The 26,387-nt window shown below is 38.5% G+C and overlaps 1 protein-coding gene and 1 pseudogene across 2 annotated transcripts in view; one reads left to right on the forward strand and one right to left on the reverse strand.

Moving 5' to 3' along the window:
• The window catches only part of EMSY (EMSY transcriptional repressor, BRCA2 interacting), a 546,562-nt gene that overhangs the window by 59,115 nt on the left and 461,060 nt on the right, over positions 1-26,387 (reverse strand). Inside the window, exons 3-5 of one of the 2 annotated variants that reach the window (XM_036258224.1) lie at positions 13,337-13,389; positions 4,711-4,763; positions 1,014-1,095 (exon numbers count right to left, since the gene is read on the reverse strand). In XM_036258224.1, coding sequence (XP_036114117.1) covers positions 1,014-1,095; positions 4,711-4,763; positions 13,337-13,389 — 188 coding nt within the window. The remainder of the gene's footprint in view (positions 1-1,013; positions 1,096-4,710; positions 4,764-13,336; positions 13,390-26,387) is intronic. The other variant, XM_036258225.1, reaches the window with a different exon arrangement.
• Positions 15,891-17,035, forward strand: LOC118627724 (annotated as a pseudogene).

The following is a 26,387-nucleotide window of genomic DNA, read 5'->3' on the forward strand; positions in this document are numbered from 1 at the left end:
CAGTGCGCCCCCAAATGTGCTAGTTTCATGTTTTTGTATTTTTAAACATGCTGCTCTTCACTTTGTTCAGAAATCCTCCTCTGCTAGCAAACACTCATTTTCAAGATTCAGTTCAAACTAACCTCTTTCTTGAAGCCTTTTCTGATCTTTTCTCTGTTCAGCAAAAGCAACCACTCACCTTCCTCTGTACCATCATTGTCCATGTATACATGGTTCTATGTCTATGGACAATGTAAAAGTCTACTTAGAAATGCTTCACCACACTCTTGTCCAAGGGCCTGGCAAACTCCTACTCATCAGTTAAAACCCAGCTTAAGTGCCTTCTCTATGGAGCTTCCCTTAACCCACTCTAGCAATCTTTATTGATACTCCTTCATCTCATCATTGTATAACTAGTTCTTACCTCTATTATTGCAATTATTATCTTTTGAAGCAATTCTTTGTTTACATGTTTGACTTCCCTACCAGAATGTACTCCTCAAGCAAAGCAAATGCTTCTCAGTCACCTTTATATTTTCTACTGCCTGCTATGGTAGGTTTGCAATAAAAGTTTGTTGAAATTAGTATTTCTTTATATAAAATGTAATTCACTTGCTAAAAAAACAAAAACAAAAACACTTGGGCAGGCTCAGAAGTGACCAGCTATTTCGAATTATTAGGAAAAGGTTTAAGAAATAGTCATATTAGGCTCATTCAGGCAGAGCGAATCTTTCTCTCTCTCTTTTATTTAACAAATAGGAGGAAAAGTTCATTTTTCCCCATTTCTACTAAATATATGCCTTTTGAACCCCAACCCCACCCCCGCCGTTTTTTTAAGCCAGAGTTTTAAAAAGTTGTTTCAACTTTTTGTGGAGAAATAACACCTAAATGGGAAACAAAGAGCAGTATCTGTGAGCTTCAGTAGAAACATTTCAGTTTAAACAGAATGAAGCAAACACTACAAGCAAACTGTGCCAAACTCCATAAATGGCTAGTTCACATGCTTAATCTTTTAGAAACAAAATGTGACTTACTGTAGTTACTATTAAACTGAACAGAACTAAGGTAAAAAGCAAATGGTAGTTTACTGAATTCTTGATCTTGAAACATTCAAACCTTAAAAAGAAAGAGAGAGAAAAAGAAAATTGCTTTAGAATATTAACTAGGAAAACAAATAGAATATGCTGTTTAACCACTTACACACAATCCTCTGGTTCTAGTGATGTCCATCATTTCTTCCCATCCATACCCTCAGAGAACTTATACTGTCTACAGCCTCCAAGAGGTTGTGGGAACAGGAGTAGGCACCTCCTTAACTGGGCCAAGGAGAGGCTCTCCCCTAAAAATTTGGTGTTTGGGAGCTAGAGACTGAATCAATTAAGTGTGGAGAGTCCAAGTATAAAGTCATATGGATTCCAGGTCTGATGCTGATAACAGGACAGCCAAACTGAATGAACAAGTAGATGAAAAGAACAGAGGCCCGGTCGGTATGGCTCAGTGGTTGAGCATTGACCCATGCATCAAGAAGGTCACTGGTTCAATTCCCCATTAGGGCATATGCCCAGGTTGTGGGCCTGATACCCAGTAGGGGGCATGCAGGAGGCAGCCAATCAATGTTCTCTCTCATCAATGTTTCTCTCTCTCCCTCTACTTTTCTCTCTCTCTAAAAATCAATAAAGAAAAAAAGAAAATTAAAAAAAGAAAAGAGCAAAGAAATGGTCTGCAGGGAGAGGAAAATAAAACAGACACAAAGACCTGAAAACCTGTTGAGAGGAAGGAATGGAGAAAAGAGTGGGGGAGAGAGAGAAGCGGTCCTTCCATTCTAATGAGGCTCTATCCTGATACCGGGTTCCACATAATTTTCCTCATGTTCTTACAGTAAATAAATCTCTCTTAACTCAAGCTATGTTAAGTAGGTTCCTAAATCTTTCGGCTAATGATCCTGGATTATGACACACTATTATAGAAAATATCACTCTATTATAATCATCTCTTTACTTATCTGTCTCCCCAACCAGACTGTGAATTCCTTATGTGCAGGGGTAAAATCTTTTTTCCATATATCTAGTCACTAGAATAGTGTCTGACACTATATTCAGTAAATAAGAAAATATAAACAAATATCTGGCCATTAGTTAAGTATCCAACCTTTGAACTTATGTTTTAATACAAGCAGCAGGAGATTTCTCTGTTTACTAATTAATTGGCTATGGGAATTGGATCCAACTCCTATTTCCTTACCTGTAAAGAAAGGTGGTGGCCCAGATGATGTCTAAGATCTCCTTTATCTTTGAATTCTGGAACTTGATGACAGAGTAAAAAGAGCTCATCTGAAAGTATTTTTCTACTTCAGGGTAGCAAACTATAGCCCAATGACAATTTCTCAGCCTAAGCCCATTTGTTTTTTAAGTAAAATTTTACTGGGAGACAATCACACCCATTTGTTTATATATCTTGCATGCAACAACAGCAAAGTTGAAGAGTTGCAACAGAGACCATAGACACGCAAAGCCAAAGATAATTACTATCTGGCCCTTTACAGCAAAATTTCAGGACTCCTTTTTAATAATATATGTTTTGAACTATTCTAAATTTTTACATATCTTTTTTTTTTTTTTTATCCTCACCCGAGGACATTTTTTCCAATTTTTGTACAGATAGAGTGGGAGGGAGAGAGAGAGAGAGAGAAACATCGACGTGAAAGGGACACATCGAGTGGCTGCCACCCGCACGACCAACCAGGGCCGGGGACAAACTGCAACCGGAGTACGCGCCCTTAGCGGGAACCGAACCCGGGTCTCTCCGGACCGCAGGCCAACGCTCTAACCGCTGAGCCAAACCGGCCAGGGCAAATTTTTACATATCTTTAGAAGATATTCTTGAGCTAGCAATGATGATCATATTGAAAAGAATCAGATAACCATCACATAAGAGGCTCAGAGATGTCTTAAGTATTAGTGCTAGGGAACAGAACATACACTTAGAAGGTAAGGTTGAGATAAGCTAATAAACCAGGACAAGCAGAATAGAGAGATTGAGGCAGACTGTTAGACAGCCGTTTGCAGCCACCTAGTAAATCCTATCTTTCCTAAACCAAGGACACTTAAGAGCAAATGATTTGCACTTCTCCTCACCAACCAGAGGGTAAATAGTTTAAATCGCCCTACTCAGGGAGACAAGTAACATAAATCCAGTTAGTGCCATTTGCCAACCACATACAAGGATAGATGAAGTTAAGAGAATAAATCTTATTTTAGTACATTAGCATAAAGCTGATGAATATTCTATTGAGATCCTCCCCTAAATGCCTAGCCTTTAAAACCTCTCAAAATGAAGATTCCCGGCATGTGCTAGGCTCATTTCCTCAGCTCTTTCTTGCTTCACTGTCCCAAGCTTAATAAATATCCTCTAAAATTCACCTGGACTCATGTTGTGAAATTTTTCCTGCATGAAGTCAAGAATCCATACACTACCGGCTGGCCTAGGCAGATGGACTCAGGGCCAAGTCCCCTTTCCGGTAACAAGGTTGTTTTTTTTTTTAAATCCTCACCAGAGGATATTTTTACATTTATCTTCAGACAGAGTGGAGGGAGCGGGGGTGGGGGGGGAGAGAAGGGTATGGGGGGAGGGAGAGAGAGAGAGAAACATCAATGTGAGAGAGACACATGGATTGGTTGCCACCTGCAAGACCCCAACCAGGGCTGGGGACGAACTGAGGTATGTGCCCTTTGGCCAGAATCGAACCCAGGACTCTTTGGTCCACAGGCCGACACTATAACCACTGAGCCAAACCGGCCAGGGCAAGGTTATTAAACTTGTAGTTCAATTTCCAACTCTGATAGTTTCTAACTACATGACCTTAATTAAGTAAGTCACCTAAAAAGAAGTTCTGCTTATATTTATGGATGAAAAGGGGATTCTTCAGAAAGAAAGAAACTTCCCAGGTGATTTGATCATAAATCATAAATGGTCAGGTCACGGTGGGTAGTAACGCTCCAGGCATATAATTTTTTAGTAAAAGGTCTATCTTTGCCTTAAGCAAATAAATCTAAGCACCCTTAAGAAAGCATATAATCCAATTCCTGCCTTGCTTACTCCCACTTTCATGTGATCTTCCTTACTTCCCTCATTAATTCCAAATACCTAAAAGAAACTGCAAAACTGTCATTCTCTAGAGCATTTGAGATCTTGCTTCTCAGCAACTGTTGTCAGTTTTGGCTCAAACAAACTCTTATAAAAACTCTCTACAGACTTGGATGTTTCTTACACAACATATCCTTAGACAAGTTACTAAACCTCTCTGTGATTCACTTCATTGTCTATAATACGGGGAAAATATGCATTTATCTTGCAAAACTGTGAGAATTAGAGATGACTTGGTATCTCTAGAAAAACTGCATGTACAAAGCAGATAAATATTATTCTTATGGCATAATATATAAAATCTTTACCTAAACATGCATACATTCATAATTCAAGCAAAGGCAAATTATACAAGTTACGTCAAATTTAAGTAAAAGTCTACCTAAACTGTCTGTAGGGTATTGATATCACAAAAGTTAATAAACAACATTATTATAACTTCCCAGAGATTATATTCTACATTAAGATCACAAATATAATCTTCTACACTATTACAATTTCTCAGTAATAGTAACTGAGTTAGTTATATTACTTAATTCACTGAGACCAATATGAATTTTAAAATGCATCAAATAATTAAATACTTACATGCAGTATACAAATATACAACAGCTGTAAATCATTGGGAGTTCATCCAAGAGCTATAAGAAACAAAGACAGATAACAGGGCATGAATACTGCAGAGCTGCAATTATTATGCAAATAAAATAAAACTTCATGATTAAAATGTCACCTCATTTTACCTAATATCTTTTATTAATTATTTTATATATTTATCATTATCTAATTTACCCTGAGTGTGTTTATTTTATTTATTTTTTAACAAACAAGCTTATTCACCCATATATCTGTCCTAATGTATATCCCTAAGTAGAATGCAGGACTCACTAGGCAGCTCAGACCATTTGGTATCACAAACTATAATATACTTTCGGGAAAGACTGATGTCCACCATCTAGAGGTCTGTGGGTCCTATCAGTATTCTTTTGCATTTCTGCCCTTTTTTATAGCACTTAAGATTGATAAAATGTCCACTGATATACATAAGAAGTAGTATTAATGGTCAGGGAAGTCATTTAGTTAATCTAAGTAACCTATGTCTCTGAAAAACAGTATTATTAGCAAAAATAATATTATAGCTAGTATGTATTAAATCACAAGTGAGACACTAAGCTAAGTGTAATTGAGTTCTATATAGGTTATTGCTAATCCTTAACCAATCCTATGTGTGGAGAGTGCTCTGAAGGGAGAAAGCACAGATGTGGGAGGACTGGCCAAGGGGTTACAGCAGTCCAGGCTAAGGAAAGTTACTACTTGGAATAAGGTAGCTGAATTAGAAACAGATGTAAGTGAACAGGCTTGAGAAATATTTAAGAAGTAAAATATATAGGAATTTGTGATCCAAAGGTGAGGGAGAAGAAACTTCCAAGGATGACTCCCCAGTGTTTTGCCTAAACAATTCAGATGATGGTAGTACAGTTCACTAAAAATGTGAAAACAGAAAATCACAAGAAGAATTTTCAACATGTTGAGTTGGAGGTACCTGTGAGATAGCCAGGTGAAAATAACAATTGGGCAACTAGAAATACAAATCTGTAGCTGAAAAGAAATGTCTAGCTGAGCCAAACCGGTCACGGCTAACATATGCTTAGTTTAATTTAGTTCTTTAAACAAATAATGCCCTGGCCGGTTTGGCTTAGCGGTTAGAGCGTCGGCCTGCAGTCCAGAGAGTTCCAGGTTCAGTTCCCGCTAAGGGCATGTACCTCGGTTGCAGTTTGTCCCCGGCCTTGGTTGGGTTGTGCGGGTGGCAGCCACTCGATGTGCCCCTTTTACGTCCATGTTTCTCTCTCTCCCTCCCTCCCTCTCTATCTGAACAAAAAATGGAAAAATGTCCTCGGGGAGGATTAAAAAAAAGACAAAAAAAAACTGAGCATATGTTAAAAGAGCACAGACTTTAAAATCTGGGTGACATAAACAGAAGTCTTATTTCAAAACCGTAACTAGTAAAATTATTACTGGTAAAAGAACAGAGTTCCAGAGTAGTGTGGGGTGTGGATCTAAAGATGAGTTTGGTGATGTAGTCAGGGGCCAGATCACAAAGCCTTTGGTTCAAGTTTATGAGCTTGAACTATAAAAAGTGACATGCTGGGAGAACAGGGACTGTATTTTATGTATCTCATGCCTAGCACTCATAAAAAGCCTAGCAAATATTGCTCAAAGAATGAAAACAATTATGTTTTGTTTGTAGGAAGAGTACTTCTGTTCCAGTGTGACAAATGGATAGGGAAGGCAGAAACACCAATTAGGAAGCATTCATAGAAATCTGGGTTGGACATGATGGATTAAGGTAGTGGCAAGAGAGATAGCTATAGGTAGATGTATCCAAGAGATATTAAGAAAGTTGAATTAAGAGGTTTTAGTGGTTGTACAACTGAGAAAGTAGGCGAAATTAAAGATGAATCACAGATTTTTAGCTTGGGCTTTCGATGTAAGATGTTTCCATTCAGTGAAATAGGAAGCAAAGAAAGAAAGGTAGTAGTATTTATAACTAGAACATCTGTTGTTTACATTATAAAGTCTGAATTAGCTTATTACCTAGCATTTAAGCTATTTTTATTTTTATATTACAAATAAAGTTATGGGTGAGCAAACATTTTTCTTTGGTTTTATTTTCTAGGATAAGTAAATTTATTTTTACTTATAAGAAATAGATGAATGCTCCCTGGCCAGTTTGGCTCAGCGGTTAGAGCGTCGACCTGCGGTCCTGAGAGACCCGGGTTCGGTTCCTACTAAGGGCGCGTACCTCGGTTGCAGTTTGTCCCCGGCCCTGGTCGGTCGTGCGGGTGGCAGCCACTCGATGTGTTCCTTTCACATCGATGTTTCTCTCTCTCTCTCTCTCTCTCTCTCTCTCTCTCTCTCTCCTTCCCACTCTACCTGAACAAAAAAATGGGAAAATGTCCTCGGGTGAGGATTAAAAAAAAAAAAAAAGAAATAGATGAATGCATTATTTTTTTTACTAGCATTTATTTTTTCTAATATCAAAACATATGAGCCCTGGCCGGTTTGGTTCAGCGGTTAGAGCGTCAGCCTGCGGTCCTGAGAGACCCAGGTTCGGTTCCCGCTAAGGGCGCATACCTTGGTTGCAGTTTGTCCCCGGCCCTGGTTGGTTGTGCAGGTGGCAGCCACTCGATGTGTTCCTTTCACATCGATGTTTCTCTCTCTCTCTGTTCCTCTCTCTCCCTCCCACTCTACCTGAACAAAAAATGGAAAAATATCCTCGGGTGAGGATAAAAAAAAAACATATGATCAGTACAGAATACTTGGAAAAAGTAGAAAAATTTTAAAAATGCCTTTAATTTTACCCTCCCCAAGATTATCAATAACTATATATTTCAGTTAGTGAAAACAAAATAGAATAAGTTGAACGAGTGAGTAAATATATGAAAAAAAGTCTGGGAGAAGACTTCTAAAAACCTAGAGCCTTTATACTCCTACTACCATCAATGCAAGATATAGTCCTAAAACACAGGAACAAAAGAATACAATACAAAAGTTGGGTCCTAATCTCATCTTTCGGTGTAACGTTAGTCAAGTCACTTCTCTGCTCTTGAGCTATTTTTCATTTATAAAATTTGTAGATTGGACTAAATTTAAAAAATCTCTTCTAATATTAAAGCTCAATTTTAAATTGTCCTTTGGTACCTTTCGGCCCTTATTTGAAGGCCATCTGCTCCCTGGTTGTCTCTACCCCTTCTCTAATGTCTTCCTCAAATCCTATTCCCAAATGCATTTCTCTTGGCTGGCTGCCACCAGAATGTGACACATTGCACTGGCCAGTGTGGCTCAGTTGGTTGAGCATTGTCCCATGCACCGAAAGGTCACCGGTTCCACTCCCCAGTCAGAGTACATGCCCAGGCTGAGGGTTTGATCCATGGTCAGGTGTGTGTAGGAGGCAGCTGATCAATATTTTCTCTCTCACATCTGTTTCTCTCTCCTTCGCTCCCTTCCTCTCTCTCTAAAAAATCAATTTAAAAAAAAAACAGACAGTATTAAAACAAAAAATGTGACACATCAATCCTAAGAAAGGGGTGAGTAATAGCTTAAAATGTTCGTCTTCACAAGGGCACACATAACTTAATAGTACTCAAAGGAATGAATCACTAATAATGGATCAATAATGGTGGTTTCAGATGTTCTGACTGGCTGAGGAAAAAGGAAGAAAACTAGTATTTTTTTAAAAAAATATTTATTGCTGAAAGGAAACTAGTATTTATTAAACATTTATTTGCCAAGTCCTATGCTGGCACTTTCACATGTACCAATCAACTGATCCTCATAATAGAGGTATTATTAGACCAATTAGATAGATGAGAAAACTAAGGCTCAGCAAGATTAAGTGGCATATCTATGCTCAAATAGCCAGTAAAGAGGCAGAATCAGAACTGGAACCCAAACAGCCACCTAGGAATAATAAATCTGAAGAAAATACCACCCAAGCTCTAAATCATTCTTAAGACAGAACTGTCGATATTTGCTTGAACTCACTTTAGGCGGAGCTAAGCCTCGAATATTTCTATTCGAGGTAAGTGGCAGGACCCACCACCATTTCTTACTTCAGTGATTGTGTATAACAATGACAGCCTAACATAGCTGAGTCAAATTTATCTTGAAAGGAGACAACGCAGGGAGCCTGCAAGGAATATTCATGATTATTTAATGTTTAGATTAAAGAGATGAAGTCCTTCAATATTGATGATTCTTTCCTTTTCCCCAAACACTGGAAAAATGGGTCATGTAATTTTTGCCCAGTTAGACAAGCACATAAAACCACAACTTGTAGTATAAAAGAGGAAAAAATAAGGCATTTGTATAATTTGTCAATGAAGTTGATAAAGTAGTATTATAGTAACAATAAAGCATAGAATCAAAGATCTTAGGATCAAAGGCCATCTTATCCATCTGAATGCTGTGTTATCTTGCTAAAAACCTTGCCAATGATTAAGTTTATATGCAAATCAAAGTGTGTCCCACCTCTGCTCAAAATCTATTAATGGCTCACAGGGATAAAGTCGAAGAGGCTTACATCTGTCTTCTGGTTAATTTCCCAAACCGCATCTCCTGCCATGTATTTCAATGCCTGCCCCAGAACAGTCACTCAGTAAATTAACACGTTAGCTATTATTACTGGTAGCACTATCACCATCATCACCACATATTCCATGGCTACACTATAATGTACTACTTGCAGAGCCCTGAGATGCCAGCCACACTTTCATCTCCGTAGGTTCTTGTTGGTCTGGCAAATTCCTATTCATCTTTGACAATGCAATTCAAATACGTTTCTGTCTTCTTTGTGAAACCTACTCTCTGATCTTCCTATCCTACATAATTAATTTCTTTTTCTATTTCCATAGGGCCCTGTATGTCCCTTTATCACTGAATTCACTAGCATATTATCTTCACTCCTAGACCACAGACTCCTTGAGGAAAAAACAATGTATTTACCTATGCATACCTGTTGCCCAGGTACCAAATACAACATTTTGAACTAGTGAAAGTGTCTATCCACACTATGCTTGGGCACCTCCAAGGACAGAGGACTCAAGATCTCCCAAGGCAGCCTTTGCCAACTACTGGCTCAGATAATCCTTCCCTATGCTGAGTAAGATGTCCCCTAAGACCAAACAGAATAAAGATGCAGAGTGTTACAAAAGAACAATGAAGGGTACATATCCATGAAAGGCTTCCTGGAGGGGCTACCACCTGAGACTTTTTTCTTTATTGGTTTTAGAGAGAGAGAGGAAGGGAGAGGGAGAGAGAGAGAAACATCGATGAGAGAGAACAACGATTAGCCGCCTCCCGCATGCCCCCTACTGGGGATTTGGCCCTTCAACCTGGGCATGTGTCCTGACCAGGAATCGAACCAGTGACCTCTTGGTGCATGGGTCGATGCTCAACCACGAAGCCACACCAGCTGGGCTTTCCTGAGACTCTAAAGAACAAACAGAAATTGTCCATGGGAGAGAGGGATATATATAATAGGTCCAGACATGAACAGAAGCATAGAATAGAGAGTCTGGTGTTTAGAGCTGATTGTGGGTCCCTGAGCATGTCTTCTCTTCTTCCAGATAAATATAGTCATGCACCACATAATGACATTTCATTCAATCATGGAACAAATATACCACGGTGGTCCCATAAGATTATAATAAAAGATTAAAAATTCCTATCACCTAGTGATGCTGTAGCCAAAGAAATGTCTTAGCACACACAATGCTCACATGTTTGTGGTGATGCTGGTGTAAACAAACCTATTGCACTTCCAGTTGTGTAAAAGTATAGCACATACAATTACAGTAGTCAGCTTATAAAACAACATTAGTAAGAACAGTAATAAAGATGCCACAATCTGATCAACACACAGTAGGGGAGCTTATCTCTTCCCTCACTCAGATGCCTAGTCTTGCCTGACATCTTGTCTCAGCACATTCATCCAGTTGTTTCTTCATATATATATATGGGACAGATAAATAAGTAGATAAAATGGGCTTCAGCAAAACTGAAAACTTTTTTGTTTCAAAGGATACTACTAAGAAAAGGAAAAAACAGCCTGGCCAGTGTGGCCCAGTGGTTGAGCATCGACCCATGCACCAAGAGGTTGCTGGTTTGATTCCTGGTCAGGACACATGCCCAGGTTGTGGGCTAAATTCCCAGTGGGGGGCATTCAGTAGGTGGCCAATCGATGTTCTCTCTCATTGATGTTTCTAGCTCTCTCCCTCTCCCTTCCTCTCTGTAAAATCAATCAATAAAAAAATAATTTAAAAAAAGGAAAAAAACAACTCACAGAATGGAAGAAAATATTAGCAAACCATATATTTAATAATGGTTTAGTATCCAAAACAGATAAATAACTCTTACAACTCAATAAATAAAAAGTAAATAACCCAATTTAAAAATAAGCAAAGAATCTGAATAGATATTTCTCTTACAAAGATGTACAGATGTTCAATAAGCACATGAAAAGATGCTCAACATCATTAGTCATTAGGGAAATGCAAACCAAAACCACAATGAGATACTACTTCTTACCCATGAGGATGGATAATCAAAAGGATGGACAGTAACAAGTGTTGGCAAGGATATAAAGAAATGGATGATGGGAATGTAAAATGGTGTAGCCACTTTGAAAACCAGTCTGGCAGCTCCTCAAAAGGTTAAGCATAGTGTCACCATGTGACCTAGCAATTCCAGGGTTAAGTAATAATGCAGGAGAACTAAAAATATATATCCAAAAAAAACTTGTATATGAATGTTCACAGCAATATTTTGCATGAAAGCCAAAAAATGGAAATAACCCAAATGACAATTAATTGATAAATGGAGAAACAAAATGTGGTATATCCAGACGATGGAATATTATTTGACCTATGTAAAAGATAGACACAAAAGGTCACATATTGTATGATTCATTGCGATGAAATGTTCAGAATAGGCAAATTCATGGTTGTCAGTGTGTAGGTGGAGGTAGTAGTAGAGAGTGACAGTTATTGAGTTTCTCTTTGGGGTGATGAAAACATCCCGGAATTAAATTTTGTTTGAATATCTTTAACTTTTATAGATTCTTTCCAAGCTCTACCATGTTGCCATAGATGATTCCTTAGTCATAATTTTAATAGTATATCATATTTTCCTAGCCAGAAAGTGTAAGAAGTGTTTTCTCTGCTTGATTAGGTCAGACCAGTGTCTCATCACTTGCATATTCTCCAAGTTAAGCATAGCGTGCACGTACATATGACACTTTCTTATATATGCTGATTAGAATGAATTCTAAGAATTCTTATACATTTAATACAGCTATAATAATTTATAGACTGTTGTATATACAGATCCTTCTAGAATTAACACTGTCCAATACAGTAGCCACTAACCTTATGTGGCTACTGAGCACTTAAAATGAACCTAATCTAGCCCTGGCTGGTTTGGCTCAGCAGTTAGAAGCATCAGCCCGCAAACCAATGAGTCCAGGGTTCGATTCTGATCAAGGGCATGTACCTCAGTTGCTGTTCATCCCTGGCCCTGGTCGGGTAGTACAGGAGGCAACTAGTCGATGTGTCTCTCTCACATCGATTTTCTCTGTCTCTGTCTCTGTCCCTTCCTCCCACCTATCTGATGATAAATAGGAAAATATCCCCGGTGAGGATGAAAAAAATAAAAATAAATAAGTAAACAAACTTAATCTAAGTGAAGATCTACTACAAGTATGAAATCTATATCTGATTTCAGGATGTGAAACATTCCATTAATACAGTTTTATATTAATTACAGGCTGAAGTAATACTTTAGAGATAATGTTAAATAAAATATTAAAATTAATTTCACTTATTTTTTAATGTGGTTATTATTAATATGTCTACTCAAAAATTTTAAAGTACATATGTAGCTCACATTATGTTTCTACTGGACAGTGCTATTCTAGAAGTTTCCAGGTTAGTGATGGAAAAAGAGAGGTCAAAAGATTGAGGACTAGATATATGGCCTCCTTAGAGCAAGGGCAATAAATAAACAGTCCTTGCATAGCTCTTACACCTTGCTAGCCAGAAGGACCAGATCATTCAAATAGATTCTGTAAGAGAGACATGAGGGAATGCAGGTGTCTAAGAATAAAAATACATTTTGATGAACTGATTATGTCTTTTTAAGATGTCTCCATGGGACTATACTCTTTAATCCTCCTGTAAAATTGTATATACCTATACAGAGGTGCTGAAATAATTATACTCTTCACTTGTCATGGACAACTTTGTTCTCTACTGATTTTGAGAGAGAAAGGAAGGGAGAGGGAAATAGAGATAGAAACATCGATGAGAGAGAACATCAATTGTCCGCCTCCTGCATACCCCCCCACTGGGGATTGGGCCCACAACTTGGGCATGTACCCTGACCAGGAATCGAACCAGCAACCTCTTGGTGCACGGGTTGACGCTGAACCATTGAACCACACTGGCCAGGTGTGGAGAACTTATTTCCTTGCCTCTTTACTTCACTTAGTCAATCTGGATCCTTTGGCCTGAAGTAAAAACTCCAGAGATTACTAATCTCAATTTCCCCCCACTCTCTTGTCTCAATCATCCTCTAGTAACATGCTCCTTTCTCAAATTTGAAGTATCTCTGGATTAGAAGAAATAAGCATTTAGTCAATTTTGTCATTACTAACCTGCATTTCATATTTCAGAGTCATGTGGAAGCACCAGGATCCCATTCCTACCACTGAAATTAAAACAAACAAAACAATTAGCATTAAATTCTTTGGACGTGGCCAGAGTGACTTCAATAAGGGATTTTAAAGCACTGAGTTTTTAGAAGAACAAAGTTTGTGACACCTTGTGGCAGGATATAGCAGACTCTGCATAAGCTCTGTAATTAAAATTTTGGTATAAAAAAAACAAATACAGTATAAGTTCTCTTAAACTCCCTCCAGTACATGATTTACTAACTTAATCAATATTCTCTATTCTTTCTATAAAATATATTACCTGATACTCAGGGCAAGCTTTCTACTCTTCAGTACTTTCTTGCATGCCTGATCCAAATAGCTGAAATGTATGCTTACTAAGAGCCACTCAGTTACGTTCTCAAACCTGTCAATGCCACTGTATTAAGTTATCAGAACTATGGCTGCCAAAAGAGAGCTGCTCTTTCTACAAAAACTATTTTAAATGCTTAAAATACACTCAATAAAAATGAATTGCTAATAAAAATTGCTGTTGAATTAGGGGTGGGTAAAATATCTGTTACAGATTAGGAAAAATAGTAAAAATCGAGTCTGTATTCGTGCCTCTATTTTAAATAAATGCCTTTCATTTTAGGGTTTTAAAATTTTTTTGGTTTTTTAATCCATGAAAGAGCAAGTAGAAAATTAGAATCCCATATTCAAAGGCCATGTCCTATATCAAATAATTGTCAAAGATTATACAACTATGTGCCCTGGCCGGTTTGGCTCAGAGGTTAGAACGTTGGTCAGCGGACCAATGGGTCTTGGGTTCAATTCCAGTCAAGGGCATGGATCTCGGTTTTGGTTCGTCCCTGGCTCTGGTCAGGGTCCTGCAGGAGGCAACCAGTCGACGTGTCCCTCTCACGTCGATGTTTCTCTCTCTCGCCCTCCTTCCCTCCCACTCTATCTAAAGATAAATAGAAAAATATCCTTGGGTGAGGATTTAAAAAAAAGATTATACATCTATGTTTTAATTAAAATAAACCTTTAAGGTGGGTATACATATACATACACACACACACACACACACACACACACACACACACTTTTAAAATAATTATATGCTTTGACTTTTTAAAATCAACGGACCAAATAGCCCCTATCACATCTGGTAATTGGGCTTCTAGTGTGCTTCATTAAGTTCAGTTCAGCAAGCATTTACTGAGCACCTACTATTTGCCAGTCAGTTGCTAATGCTGAGGCACAAATATAAGAAAGATCCAGTCCTTGGCCTTAATGAAGCATATAGTCTAATGGAGGGCACAAGCTGATAAACAGAACACACCAGTACATAAAGATATGATAAGGAGGTGTGTATACAGTACCATGGGAGCATAGAAGAGGGGCACCTAGGCCTTTAGGCTCTCTTTGCAGCACCATGGCGGTCGGAAGAACAAGCGCCTTACAAAAGGCGGCAAAAAGGGAGCCAAGAAGTGGTTGATCCATTTTCTAAGAAAGATTGGTATGATGTGAAAGCACCAGCTATGTTCAATATAAGAAATATTGGAAAAACACTGGTCACGAGAACTCAAGGAACCAAAATAGCATTCGGTGGTCTCAAGGGTCGTGTTTTTGAAGTGAGCCTAGCTGATCTGCAGTACGATGAAGTTGCACTTAGAAAATTCAAGCTAATTACTGAAGATGTTCAGGGTAAAAACTGCCTAATTTCCATGGCATGTATCTTACCCGTGACAAGATGTGCTCCAAGGTCAAAAAATGGCAATGACTGAAGCTCATGTTGATGTCAAAACTACCGATGGTTATTTGCTTCATCTATTCTGTGTTGGTTTTACTAAAAAAATGCAACAATCAGATTCAGAAGACCTCTTACACTCAGCATCAACAGGTCCGCCAAATCCGGAAGAAGATGATGGAAATCATGACCCAAGAGATGCAGACAAATGACTTGAAAGAAGTGGTCAACAAATTGATTACAGATGGCATTGGAAAAGACATAGAAAAGGCTTGCCAATCTATTTATCTGCTCCATGATGTCTTTATTAGAAAAGTCAAAATGCTGAAGAAGCCCAAGTTTGAATTGGAAAAACTCATGGAGCTTCATGGTGAAGGTAGCAGTTCTGGAAAAGCTACTGGGGATGAGACAGGTGCTAAAGTGGAACGAGCTGATGGATATGAGCCCCCAGTTCAAGAATCTGTTTAAAATTCATACATTTAATGGTGACAAAGAATAAAAAATCCTATTTGTGAAAAAGGAGGGGCACTTAGAAAGGAAGTCAGAGAAAGCAAGAAGGATGCCAGAGGAGTTAGCCTTAAGGATGTATAGGAGTTAGCCCCACAAAAATGGTAAATAGGGGTGTCATCAAATAATTTGCACAAAGCCACTTGAGAAAAATTTCAAACTATTTGTAATTCTTGCTTTAAACACACACACACACACACACACACACACACACACAATGTACATGATTACATTATTTTTATTGCTCAAAATGAGAAGAGAGAAGTAAAAAGTTATTGCTCTTGTTTTATTAAAGAAATGAGGAAACAGGATGGTTAGTATCTTTTTTCAAAAGGAGAAATTAGAGGGTGTGAAAGTAGATAAATGAATGGAATAGGGGAAAAATAAACCCTGTGAGTTATTTAAAGTTACACAATATACTCATGAAGTAAAAAAATAAAAATGAAGTGGGAGACTATTCGTCCTGAAAGGGAGAAGGGCCACTTAATCATGCCATAAAAATCAAGATACATTTTTATCCAAACCCTTTCAAATGTTCTCTTGGTACTGTTTATATAGAGAGCATTAAAAGTCTGATTTTTTTAGAGCTCTTTACAATTTATTTCAACAACCTATTTATAATGCAAAGAAATATAACAGCATCCCCTTCCTCCACACTATATTTTATATTTTGCCACTTTAAAGCAAACCACCTGTCACATCTTTTTTTTTTTTAATTTAGAGAGAGAAAAAAACATCAAGCTGTTGGTTCCACTTATTTATGCATTCATTGGTTGAGTCTTATATGTGCCGATTGGGAAATCGAACCGGAAACCTTGGCATATGGGGAGGACATTCTAACCGAGTTACCTGGCCAGGGCAAAACAAGCCACCATATTTGCTAAAGTTTATCAGCTTGATGGAGATATAATTCACATACTACAAAATTAATTCATTTAAAGTGCACAATTCAAGGCAGGCCTTGGCGGATGTCCTAGGGGCACAGAGACCGGTTCCCAGTGGCAGCCCAGAGCCCGGGATCCCCTGGACTGCTGGGCCTGCGCTGTGCTGGTCACCGCCCGGAATCTATCTGCTAGTGGCTGCCTTCAATCTTCTCTTGCTGGCGCTGGTCCTGGGGATCATCCTGCTACCCGCTGTCACCATGCTAGGCTTCGGCTTCCTCTGCCACTCCGTTTCTGTGCTCCCAGGCACCCCCTTGCACCGCGCACCTGCGGGACCCAGCCTTCACAGCTCTGCTGGTCACTGGATTCCTGCTCCTCCTGTCGCTGCTCGTTCTTGCTCTGGCCAGCTATCGCCGCCTCTGCCTGCGCCTCCACCTAGCCGACTGCCTGGTGCCCTACAGCCGAGCCCTCTATAGGCGCCGGCGCGCCCCACAGCTACGGCAAATCCGGGCCTCGCCAGGGTCCCAGGCTGTTCCCACATCAGTAAAGGTATGGGTTTGAGGAACCTCGAGTCAAGAACCACCCTGACGACTGCCTTCCTTTTCAGATGGCCCAAGAACTTGAAGCCTGGGGGGGAGGGGGGGGGGTCGGTCTCCCAACCTACCCTGCCCCCACCTCTGCCTAAGCGGGTCCTAGCATCCCTTTGGCAAACAGCAGCATCTGTGGACTCAATGCTGGGGCTGGTGAAAATTCACCACATCCTAGAAAACCCTTTCTTGTCACTACCCATATCTAAATCCTGAATATATGGGCTGGACCCTGCACATATCGCCCCCCTCCCCCATCTTGTGAATAGGAAAACTGATCCTCGCTGGTGCCCTCTCGTTTCCCGTGCAACTCTTTTAGTATTTACAGGTTGGTGGGTGAGGTTGGAGGGGATGGAGTGATCACACGTTAATAAAGAATTAGTGAACTAAAAAAAAATAAAATAAAAAATAAAGTGCACAATTCAATTGTTGTTAGTATGTTCATAGCAACCATCATTACCTAATTTTAGAACATTTTCATCACCCCAAAGAGAAACCTAATACCTATTAATAGTCACTATTTCTCCTGAAATCTCCCACTTCCTCAGCCCTAGACCACCATTAATTTATTTTCTGTCTCTACAGATTTGCCTGTTCTGGACTTTTTATATAAATGGAATCATGTAATATGTAGTCTTTTTCTGTCTGCTTTCATTCACTTAGCATAACATTTCCAAGGTTCACTCATGTTACAACATGCATCAATAACTCATTCCTTTTATGGATGAATAGTATTCCATTGTCTAGGTATATTACATGTTATTTATCCATTCACCAGTTTATGGACATTATTATAAATTGCATGTTTGTGTCCCCTTAAATTCATATGTTGAAGCCCTAATCCCAACATGATAGTGTTTAGGGGTGGGGCCTTTGGGAGGTAATTAGGTTTAGATGAGGTCATGAGGGCGGGGCCCCATGATGGGATTAGTGTCCTTATAAGAGGAAGACGAGACAGGACCTCTTTCTTTCTCTCTTTCCATCTGCATGCAATAAAAACAGGCCATGTGAAGAAACAGGGAGAAGGTGGTAGCATATGGTATTTGTCTTTCACCATATAAAGGAGAATGTGTGTAGGTTATACGCAAATATTTTATTTAATTAATTTTTGTTACAGATGTTTCTCCTTTTCCCCCCACTGACACCCTCCTCCCGTTCCCGCCTCCTGCCCCAGCATTGTTGTCTATGTCCATAGATAATGCTTATATACATTAAGTTCTTTGGTTTATCTCTTCCTTCCCCACGGTCCCCTCCTCTGAAGGTTGTCAGTCTGAACCCTACTTCTATGTCTCTGGGTCTATTTTGTTCATCACCTGCTTATACGCAAATATTAATGCCATTTTGTATTAGGGACTTAAGCATCTTCAGATATTGGTATCTGAGGGGAGCCCTGGAACTTGATTTTATATATATATGTATATATATATATACATACATACATACATATATATATATATATATACACACACACACACACACAAGGATTAACATGACCAGTTTTGCATTTTAAAATATATCACCCTGGTTATAAGGCAGACTAATATCTATAGGAGTAGTCTCCCAATTTTGATAGCAAAAAGAATTTTAGCAACCCCATAAATGTACATTTATTTATAAATTATATACACACTGTGGCCTATGGTAAGGCCTGAATGATCTGGTTGCTGCCTAAATCTCTTCAACCTCATATTCTGCAACTTCCCCTTTAAGTACTAAAGAATATTAGGGGAAAGTAAAAAAGCAAACAGATAATTAGAATATGGTGTATTAAGCACAGCAATATACATTGTATTGAATGGAAATACAGAAAAGAATCATCTAACTTTATCATAGAGCTGAAGAAGGTTTAAAGGAAGGCTTTCTATAGGAAATGACATTTAACTGAATTCTGAATGACAGACGTAATGAGCTTACTAGATAAAAGAGGTTAAAGGCAGAGATGTAAACATATATATGGTACTAAAAACAGCAAATAGTTTGGCATAGCTAAACTGTAATGCACACATGGGAGAGTTGTGGGAGATGAGGCTGATAAGATAGAGAATCCAGATTAGGACCAACCTGCCAAGAAATATAAATTTTCAAATAGGTTATTTCATTTTTTTAAAATGGATGAATTGAAAGAAGCATGCCTGGCTGCAGAAAACTGGTGAAATTTAGTGCAGTAAACCAGTTTTCACTATTGACAGGCTACAATTTATCAACAGGTACATATTGTCTGAACTGTTATCTAAATTTGCATAAATAAAAAATTCAAGAATGGGGAAACTGAGTTATTTAAGCCAAAGGAATGAATGTGAAAGATGTGAAAGCAAAACAACATTCATTGATCTTTAAATTATACAAATTAGAAATATTGGGGATACTTAAAAGGAATCTAAAAAAAGGAATCTAAACATTTTTCTCTCCTTCCTCTTGCATGCAAATTGATTGATTCCATCATATGGAGAATAAAACATTTAATTAATATAAGGGTGACTCTTAGCCAACGTTTCATCATGATGTTCCCCTTAAAAAGACTGAGGCATCAAACCAAAATAAAATTCACATTTGTGAGAAACATCTAGAGCAGAAAAAAAAAAACAAGTAACAGGGACAAGTTTCCCTATATGGCCATGACTGAAGTAAAAACTGAGGCAGTCAAAACAGTAATGGAATTAGAATAAAGAGGTCAATGTCCCATCTGCATCTTGTAATTAGATGTTCATATTCACAGCACTTTAATGCAGTTTTAAGATTCTCTCAAGCATGTAATAGAATTTCACAGAGTTGGAACCTCCTGACTCAAATATTTTGGCATATTACCAGGCAAAGTTTTCAAGGTTACAATAGAATAAAGATATGTTCTGATACACATTTATTTTGATCCATTTGACTAACCACACCATAGCGTGTACAAGGGCTTTGGAATCAGATCTTAAGTAGAATCCCAGGTCTATCATTTATTACTTATCAACTTGAGCAAGTTGCTTAAATCTCTTTGAGACTCAGTTGCCTCAGCTATAAAATAAGGATAACAATGTTTATCATGAAAGGTTGCTCGAGGATTGCCGAAAAGTTGCTCGAGGATTGCCTAGCATGTACCTGGCATACAAAAGGTATCAATAAATTTTATTTTCTAGTCCCTAACTCAAGCTATGAAAAAAATTCATGTACGTAGAGAATGGAAACATTCGATTTTGGAAATAGGTTAGCTTATTTGCCACGATACAAACTTAAAGGCCCAAGAAATACTAAGTTTCTTTATTTTTTTTTAATTTTATTTTTGTTACAGATGTTTCTCCTTTTTTACCCCATTGATACCCTCTTCCCCATCCCCCCTGCCCTGTCCCTGGCTTTGTTGTCCATGTCCATTGGTTATGCGTACATGCATATAAGTTCTGTGGTTTATCTCTTCCTTTCCCCCACCACCTCCTCTTCTGAGGGTTGTCAGTCTGTACCCTACTTCCATGTTTCTGGGTCTACTCTATTCCTCAGACTGTTATGTTCATTATATTCCATATATAAGTGAGATCATGTAGTATGTCTTTTTCTGCTTGGCTTGTTTCGCTTAGGATATACTTTCCAGGTCCCTCCATGTCGTCTCAAAGGATAAGAGATCTTTCTTTCTTACAGCTGCATAGTACTCTATTGTGTTTATGTACTACCGCTTTTTTATCCATTTGTCTACTGATGGACACTTGGGCTGTTTCCAGATCTGAGCTATTGTTTTTTTTTATCCTCACCGGAGGACATTTTTCCATATTTTGTTCAGATAGAGTAGGAGGGAGAGAGAGAGAGAGAAACATCAATGTGAAAGGGACACATCGAGTGGTTGCCACCTGCACGACCCAACCAGGGTCGGGGACAAAATGCAACCGAGGTACGTGCCCTTAGCGGGAACTGAACCCGTGGACCGTAGGCCGGTGCTTTAACCGCTGAGCCAAACCAGCCAGGGCCAGATCTGAGCTATTGTAAATAGTGCTGCTATGAACATGGGGGTACATATATTCTTTCTGATTGGTGTTTCAGGCTTCTTAGGGTATATTCCTAGAAGTGGGATCACTGGGTCAAATGGAAGTTCAATTTTTAATTTTTTGAGGTAACACCATATTGTTTTCCATAGTGGCTACACCAGTCTGTATTCCCACCAGCAGTGCACTAGAGTCCTCTTTTCTCCATACCCTCGCCAACACTTATTGTTTGAATACTGAGTTTCCTTTAAAATTACATCATGATTTACCATAATGCCTAAGAAGGGACCCAGAATAGATGAAAAAGGAGAAGGGCACATTAACTATAAAGTATCAAAGGTATTAACAGTATAATGTGTGATTGTTTTAAAATCTATTAATGCAGGTAGAGTTTTGTTGTTGTTAATCCACATCCAAGGATATTTTTCCACTGAATTTTTAGATTGAGGGAAGGGGGCGGCATTGATGTGAGAGAGACACATCAACTGGTTCCTTCCCAAATGACCCCGACTGGAGCCGGGGATCAAACCTGCAACCCAGGTATGTGCCCTTGACCAGTAATCAAACTCGTGACCCTTCGGTCCACTGGCTGATGCTCTAACTGCTGAGCCAATCCGGCTAGGGCCCAAGTAGAGTTTTTATTGTTATTGGTGGTGTCAAAATAATGCCAGCTATGTCCGGCTGGTGTGGCTCAGTGGCTGAGCATCGACTCATGCACCAAGAGGTCGCTGGTTCGATTCCCAGTCAGGGCACATGCCCAGGTTGTGGGCCAAATCCCCGGTGGGGAGCATGCAGGAGGCGGCCAATCGATGATCTCTCTCATCGATGTTTCTCTCTCTCCTTCTCACTTCCTCTCTTTCTAAAATCAATAAAGAAAATAAATAAATAAATAAATAAAGCCAGATATAATTATAGGGCATGCAGAATTGTTAGCATTCACATTAGAAACAAAATGTACTATCACATTAGATAGGCAGTAGAGTATAATGATTAAAAGTATGAGCCTGGAATTTTAATCCTAAGAAGTTTCGACTTTATCCCTAAACTGATAGGAAGCCATTATGGGTATTTTAAAAATGGCTTTTCTAATTGTTTGCCTCCTACCCTTAAAGGAACTGATGATCATTCACCCCCTTTTCTAATCTATCACTAATTCAGTATATAACCATATTGTAGTAATACACACACACACACACTAGAATATCCTATTTAGCCTTATCAATGTGTTCTGGATTACTTTTTCCCCTCCCACTCCCACAAAAAAAGATGCTACAACATTAGTAGGTGGACTACAACATTAATTTAGCAACTCAGAGGCTACAGTAGTAACTACGTTACTGTGGTAGTCAGAACAATGGCTTCCAATGATGTCCATGTCCTAACCCTGTGAATATGTTGCCTTAAATGGCAAAAATAACGTTGCAAATGTGATTAAATTAAGATGAGATTATCTTGGATAATTACAGTGAGTCCAATCTAACCACCGGACTCCTCAAAAGCGGGAACCTTTGGCAGATGTAACTATGAAAGAATGGTCAGAAAGGTGAAATTACTAACTTTGAAGATGGAGGAAAGGGGCCATGAGCCAAGGAATGTGGACAGCCATATAATCTGGGAAAGACAAGGAAACTGACTCCCTCCCTAGATCCTCCAGAAAGGAACACGGATCTGTAAACATCTTGATTTTAGCCCAGTGAAACTTGTGTTAGATTTCTAATCTACAGAACCGTAAGATAATAAATTTACTTTATTTATTGTGCTTTTTGGTTGTTGTTGTTAATCCTCAACAGAGAATTTTTTTTCCCGTTGATTTTTAGAAAGAGTGAAAGGGAGTGAGAGGGGGGAGAAGGAAAGAGAGAGAGAGAGAGAAATATCAGTGTGAGAGAGGCACATCTACCCTATGACCTAGCAAATCTACTCCTAGACATACACCCCAAAAATGAGTGCATATGTCCATCAAAAGACATATACAAAAATATCCATACAGAATCTTTATTCATAAAAGTCCTATACTGAAAATAACCCAAATGCCCATAACAAGAAAATGGGCAAATGAATTATATTATATTCACACAATGAAATATTACACATCAATTAAAGAAATGAACTACTGATATTTCTACAATGCTGAAACTCAAAAATATTACATCAAGTGAGAAAACCTAGGTACCAGAGTACACACTATATGATTCCATCTATATAAAGTTTAAGAACATGCAAATTAATATATGAGAATAGAAGGTGGGATCATGGTTATCTTTTGGGGGGTGCATTGACTGAGAAAGGGCTCAAGGAAACTTTCTAGGGTGATTGTAATTTTCTGTATCTTGATCTGGGTGGTGGTTACATAGGTAAAAATCTCATTGAATCATATGTATACATAAGATTTGTACATTTTAATGAGTATGAAATATACCACTTTTTTTTTTTTTTAAAGAAAGAATTGGGAGGGGAAACCTCTTGCCTGCTGTGCTCCAAATATACATTGCCCATCAAAATACTCTCACCTAAGTAATTTGCTTTAGTACTATTCATATTGTTTCTGAAACATGTATCCAAGCCTTCAGACAAGTTAAATTAGTAACAAATGTTCCACAGGTAGAGGTAAAGTTAAGAATATAAAATAATAATAACAATAATAGATAACAGATAATATGGTAATTGAAGGGAGAACAAAGATAATTCTGTTAAAGAACATCTGTAGCCAAATGAGGGGAATGTATGGACTGCCCAGGTAAATTAAAGTATATTTAACAAAATGGAGACAGAGCAATAATAATAGACATCATAATAACAGAAATGAGATGATGTTATGATTTCTTATATTTATTTTCTTTAAAAATAACTGTCGCTCTGGCTGGTATGGCTCAGTTTGTTGGAGCATTGTTTCATACACCAAAAGGTGGTGGGTTTGATTTCTGGACAGGGCACACACCCAGGTTGCAGGTTCGATCCCTGGTCGGGGTACATACAGGTAGGAGGCAATTGATCAATGTTTCTCTCTCACATACATCTATCTATCTATCTATCTTTCTTTCTTTCTTTCTTTCTTTCTTTCTTTCTTTCTTTCTTTCTTTCTTTCTCTCTCTCTCTCTCTCTCTCTATCAATCAGTGGAAGCATATCTTCAAGTGAGGATTAAAACTAATAATAGCCCTGGCTGGTTTTGCTCAGTGGTTAGAGCGTTGGTTCAAAGACCAAAGAGTCTTGGGTTCAATTCCTGGTCAAGGGCACATACCTGGGTTGCAGTTTCGATCCCTGGCCTGGTCAGGGTCATGAGGGAGGCAGTCTATCGATGTGTCTCTCTCATATTAATGTTTCTCTCTCTCTCCCTCCCTCCCTCCCTTCAAGTCTCTCTAAAAATAAATGGAAAAATATCCTCGGTTGAGGATTAACAACAAAAATAATAATAAAATAAAAAAAAACAATTGCCATTCAATTATTATCTTATTCTGGCTCTAGTCTAAAACATAAGCCACAACTGAGGCCACAGGAACCAAATGAGGAGCTATTACAGCTGCCTGCTTTCTGCCTTAGGCTATTTTCTACCAGGCTTTCCTTTCTGCCTCTCTACTTTTACTTTCTACCAGGAAACTTTCCCAGCCATCTCACTACTTCACTTCCTGTTCACTGACAACATGGGCTATTTAGCTATTTGTGGTTCTTGCATCTCTGGTTGACCCTGTTGCAGGGTTTGGGCTACCAGGTTAGACATATTTATTCTAAGTGCAGTCATATGAAAACCACAACAGCATACGTACAAAGATTAGGAACTACATATTAACTAAAAATGAAAATATTGTTTCTGTTGGGTAATAGAATTATGGGTATTTTACTTTGTTTTCCAAATCTGTCTTCAATGTTACCATCACATACTTTTTTAACAAACTAGAAAAAAGATCATTGATGTTTCTGACAATGTTTGGAAAACTGGGACTAAATAAAAAGGAATAAATAAATTAGTAAGCAATTTAAAAAATGATTTCTAAAAGTACTTTCCACAGCACATTGATTTTATGTCTATTTCATTGCTAAGTAATTACTATAATCTAAAATGTTAATAATCTTGTATGCAGTATACTCACTTTCCTCTTGACAAGAGGCATAATGTTCTTAAGATAATTTCAGCCTGGCCAATGTGGCTCAGTGGTTGAGCATTGATCCATGCATCAAGAGGTTGCAGGTTTGCCCTGGCCGGTTTGGCTCAGCGGTTAGAGCGTCCGCCTGCGGTCCGGAGAGACCCGGGTTCAGTTCCCGCTAAGGGCACGTACCTCGGTTGCAGTTTGTCCCCGGCCCTGGTTGGTCGTGCGGGTGGCAGCCACTCGATGTGTCCCTTTCACATCGATGTTTCCCTCTCTCTCTCTCTTCCTCTCTCTCCCTCCCACTCTATCTGTACAAAAAATGGAAAAATGTCCTCGGGTGAGGATAAAAAAAAAAAAAAAAAAAAAAGAGGTTGCAGGTTTGATTCCCTGTCAGGGCACAAGCCCAAGTTGTGGGGCCAATCCCCAGCTGGGGACATGCAGGAGGAAGCCAGTCGATGTTCTCTCTCATCAATGTTTCTATCTCTCTCCCCCTCTCCCTGCCTCTCTCTCAAAATAATCAATAAAGGAAAAGAAATAAAAAACAGATCATTTCAGATGACTTTGATTTAGTCTGATAGTGACAAGACTATAGGTATGATCACACTAAACTTAAGACGGCTCCAAGCAAAGAATTTCCGAAGGTCCTTCTCACAGGGAAATGACTGTGTCTCTGACATTTCTATTTCAGTAACGTTCTATTTCAGTATTGGTCTTAGAAAGAGATAATAAAAATCTTTAATACAACTTTTCCTGCTCTACTTTTTTTGTTACTATTTTTCAACTATTTTTATTTTTCTTGTTGACAATTATCTACTCATTTAAATAAATGTACAGCAAATACACTTATACAACTACAAATAGATTTTGTTGTTTATTTATCTGCAGTTCATCTGTCCTCACTGTAACATAAGCTCTCTGGGGACAAGAACCTGGTCATTTTTGTTTTCACATAGTATGTTTCTTCACTTGTAAAAAAAAAAAGTGAATATATTTCCATTTTAAAGGAATAACATAAACCACAATTTGTAATTTTGAGAGTAAAGAAAAAATTTAAATCTCATAGAAAAGATTTCTTTTGATTTGGTTCTATTTTAGATAATACAGTTTTAAATTACTGGCTTAAAGCACAATGATTTCAGTCATATGCTGCCTAACAATGGGGATATATTCTGAGAAATGTATCGTTAGGCAATTCTGTCCTTGTGCGAACACCACAAAGTGACCGTATATAAACCTAGGTGGTATAGCCTAGTACACACACCTAGGCTATATGGTATAGCTTATCACTCCTAA

Source organism: Molossus molossus, unplaced genomic scaffold (genome assembly GCF_014108415.1).
Source record: "Molossus molossus isolate mMolMol1 unplaced genomic scaffold, mMolMol1.p scaffold_m16_p_13, whole genome shotgun sequence".
Taxonomy (NCBI): domain Eukaryota; kingdom Metazoa; phylum Chordata; class Mammalia; order Chiroptera; family Molossidae; genus Molossus; species Molossus molossus.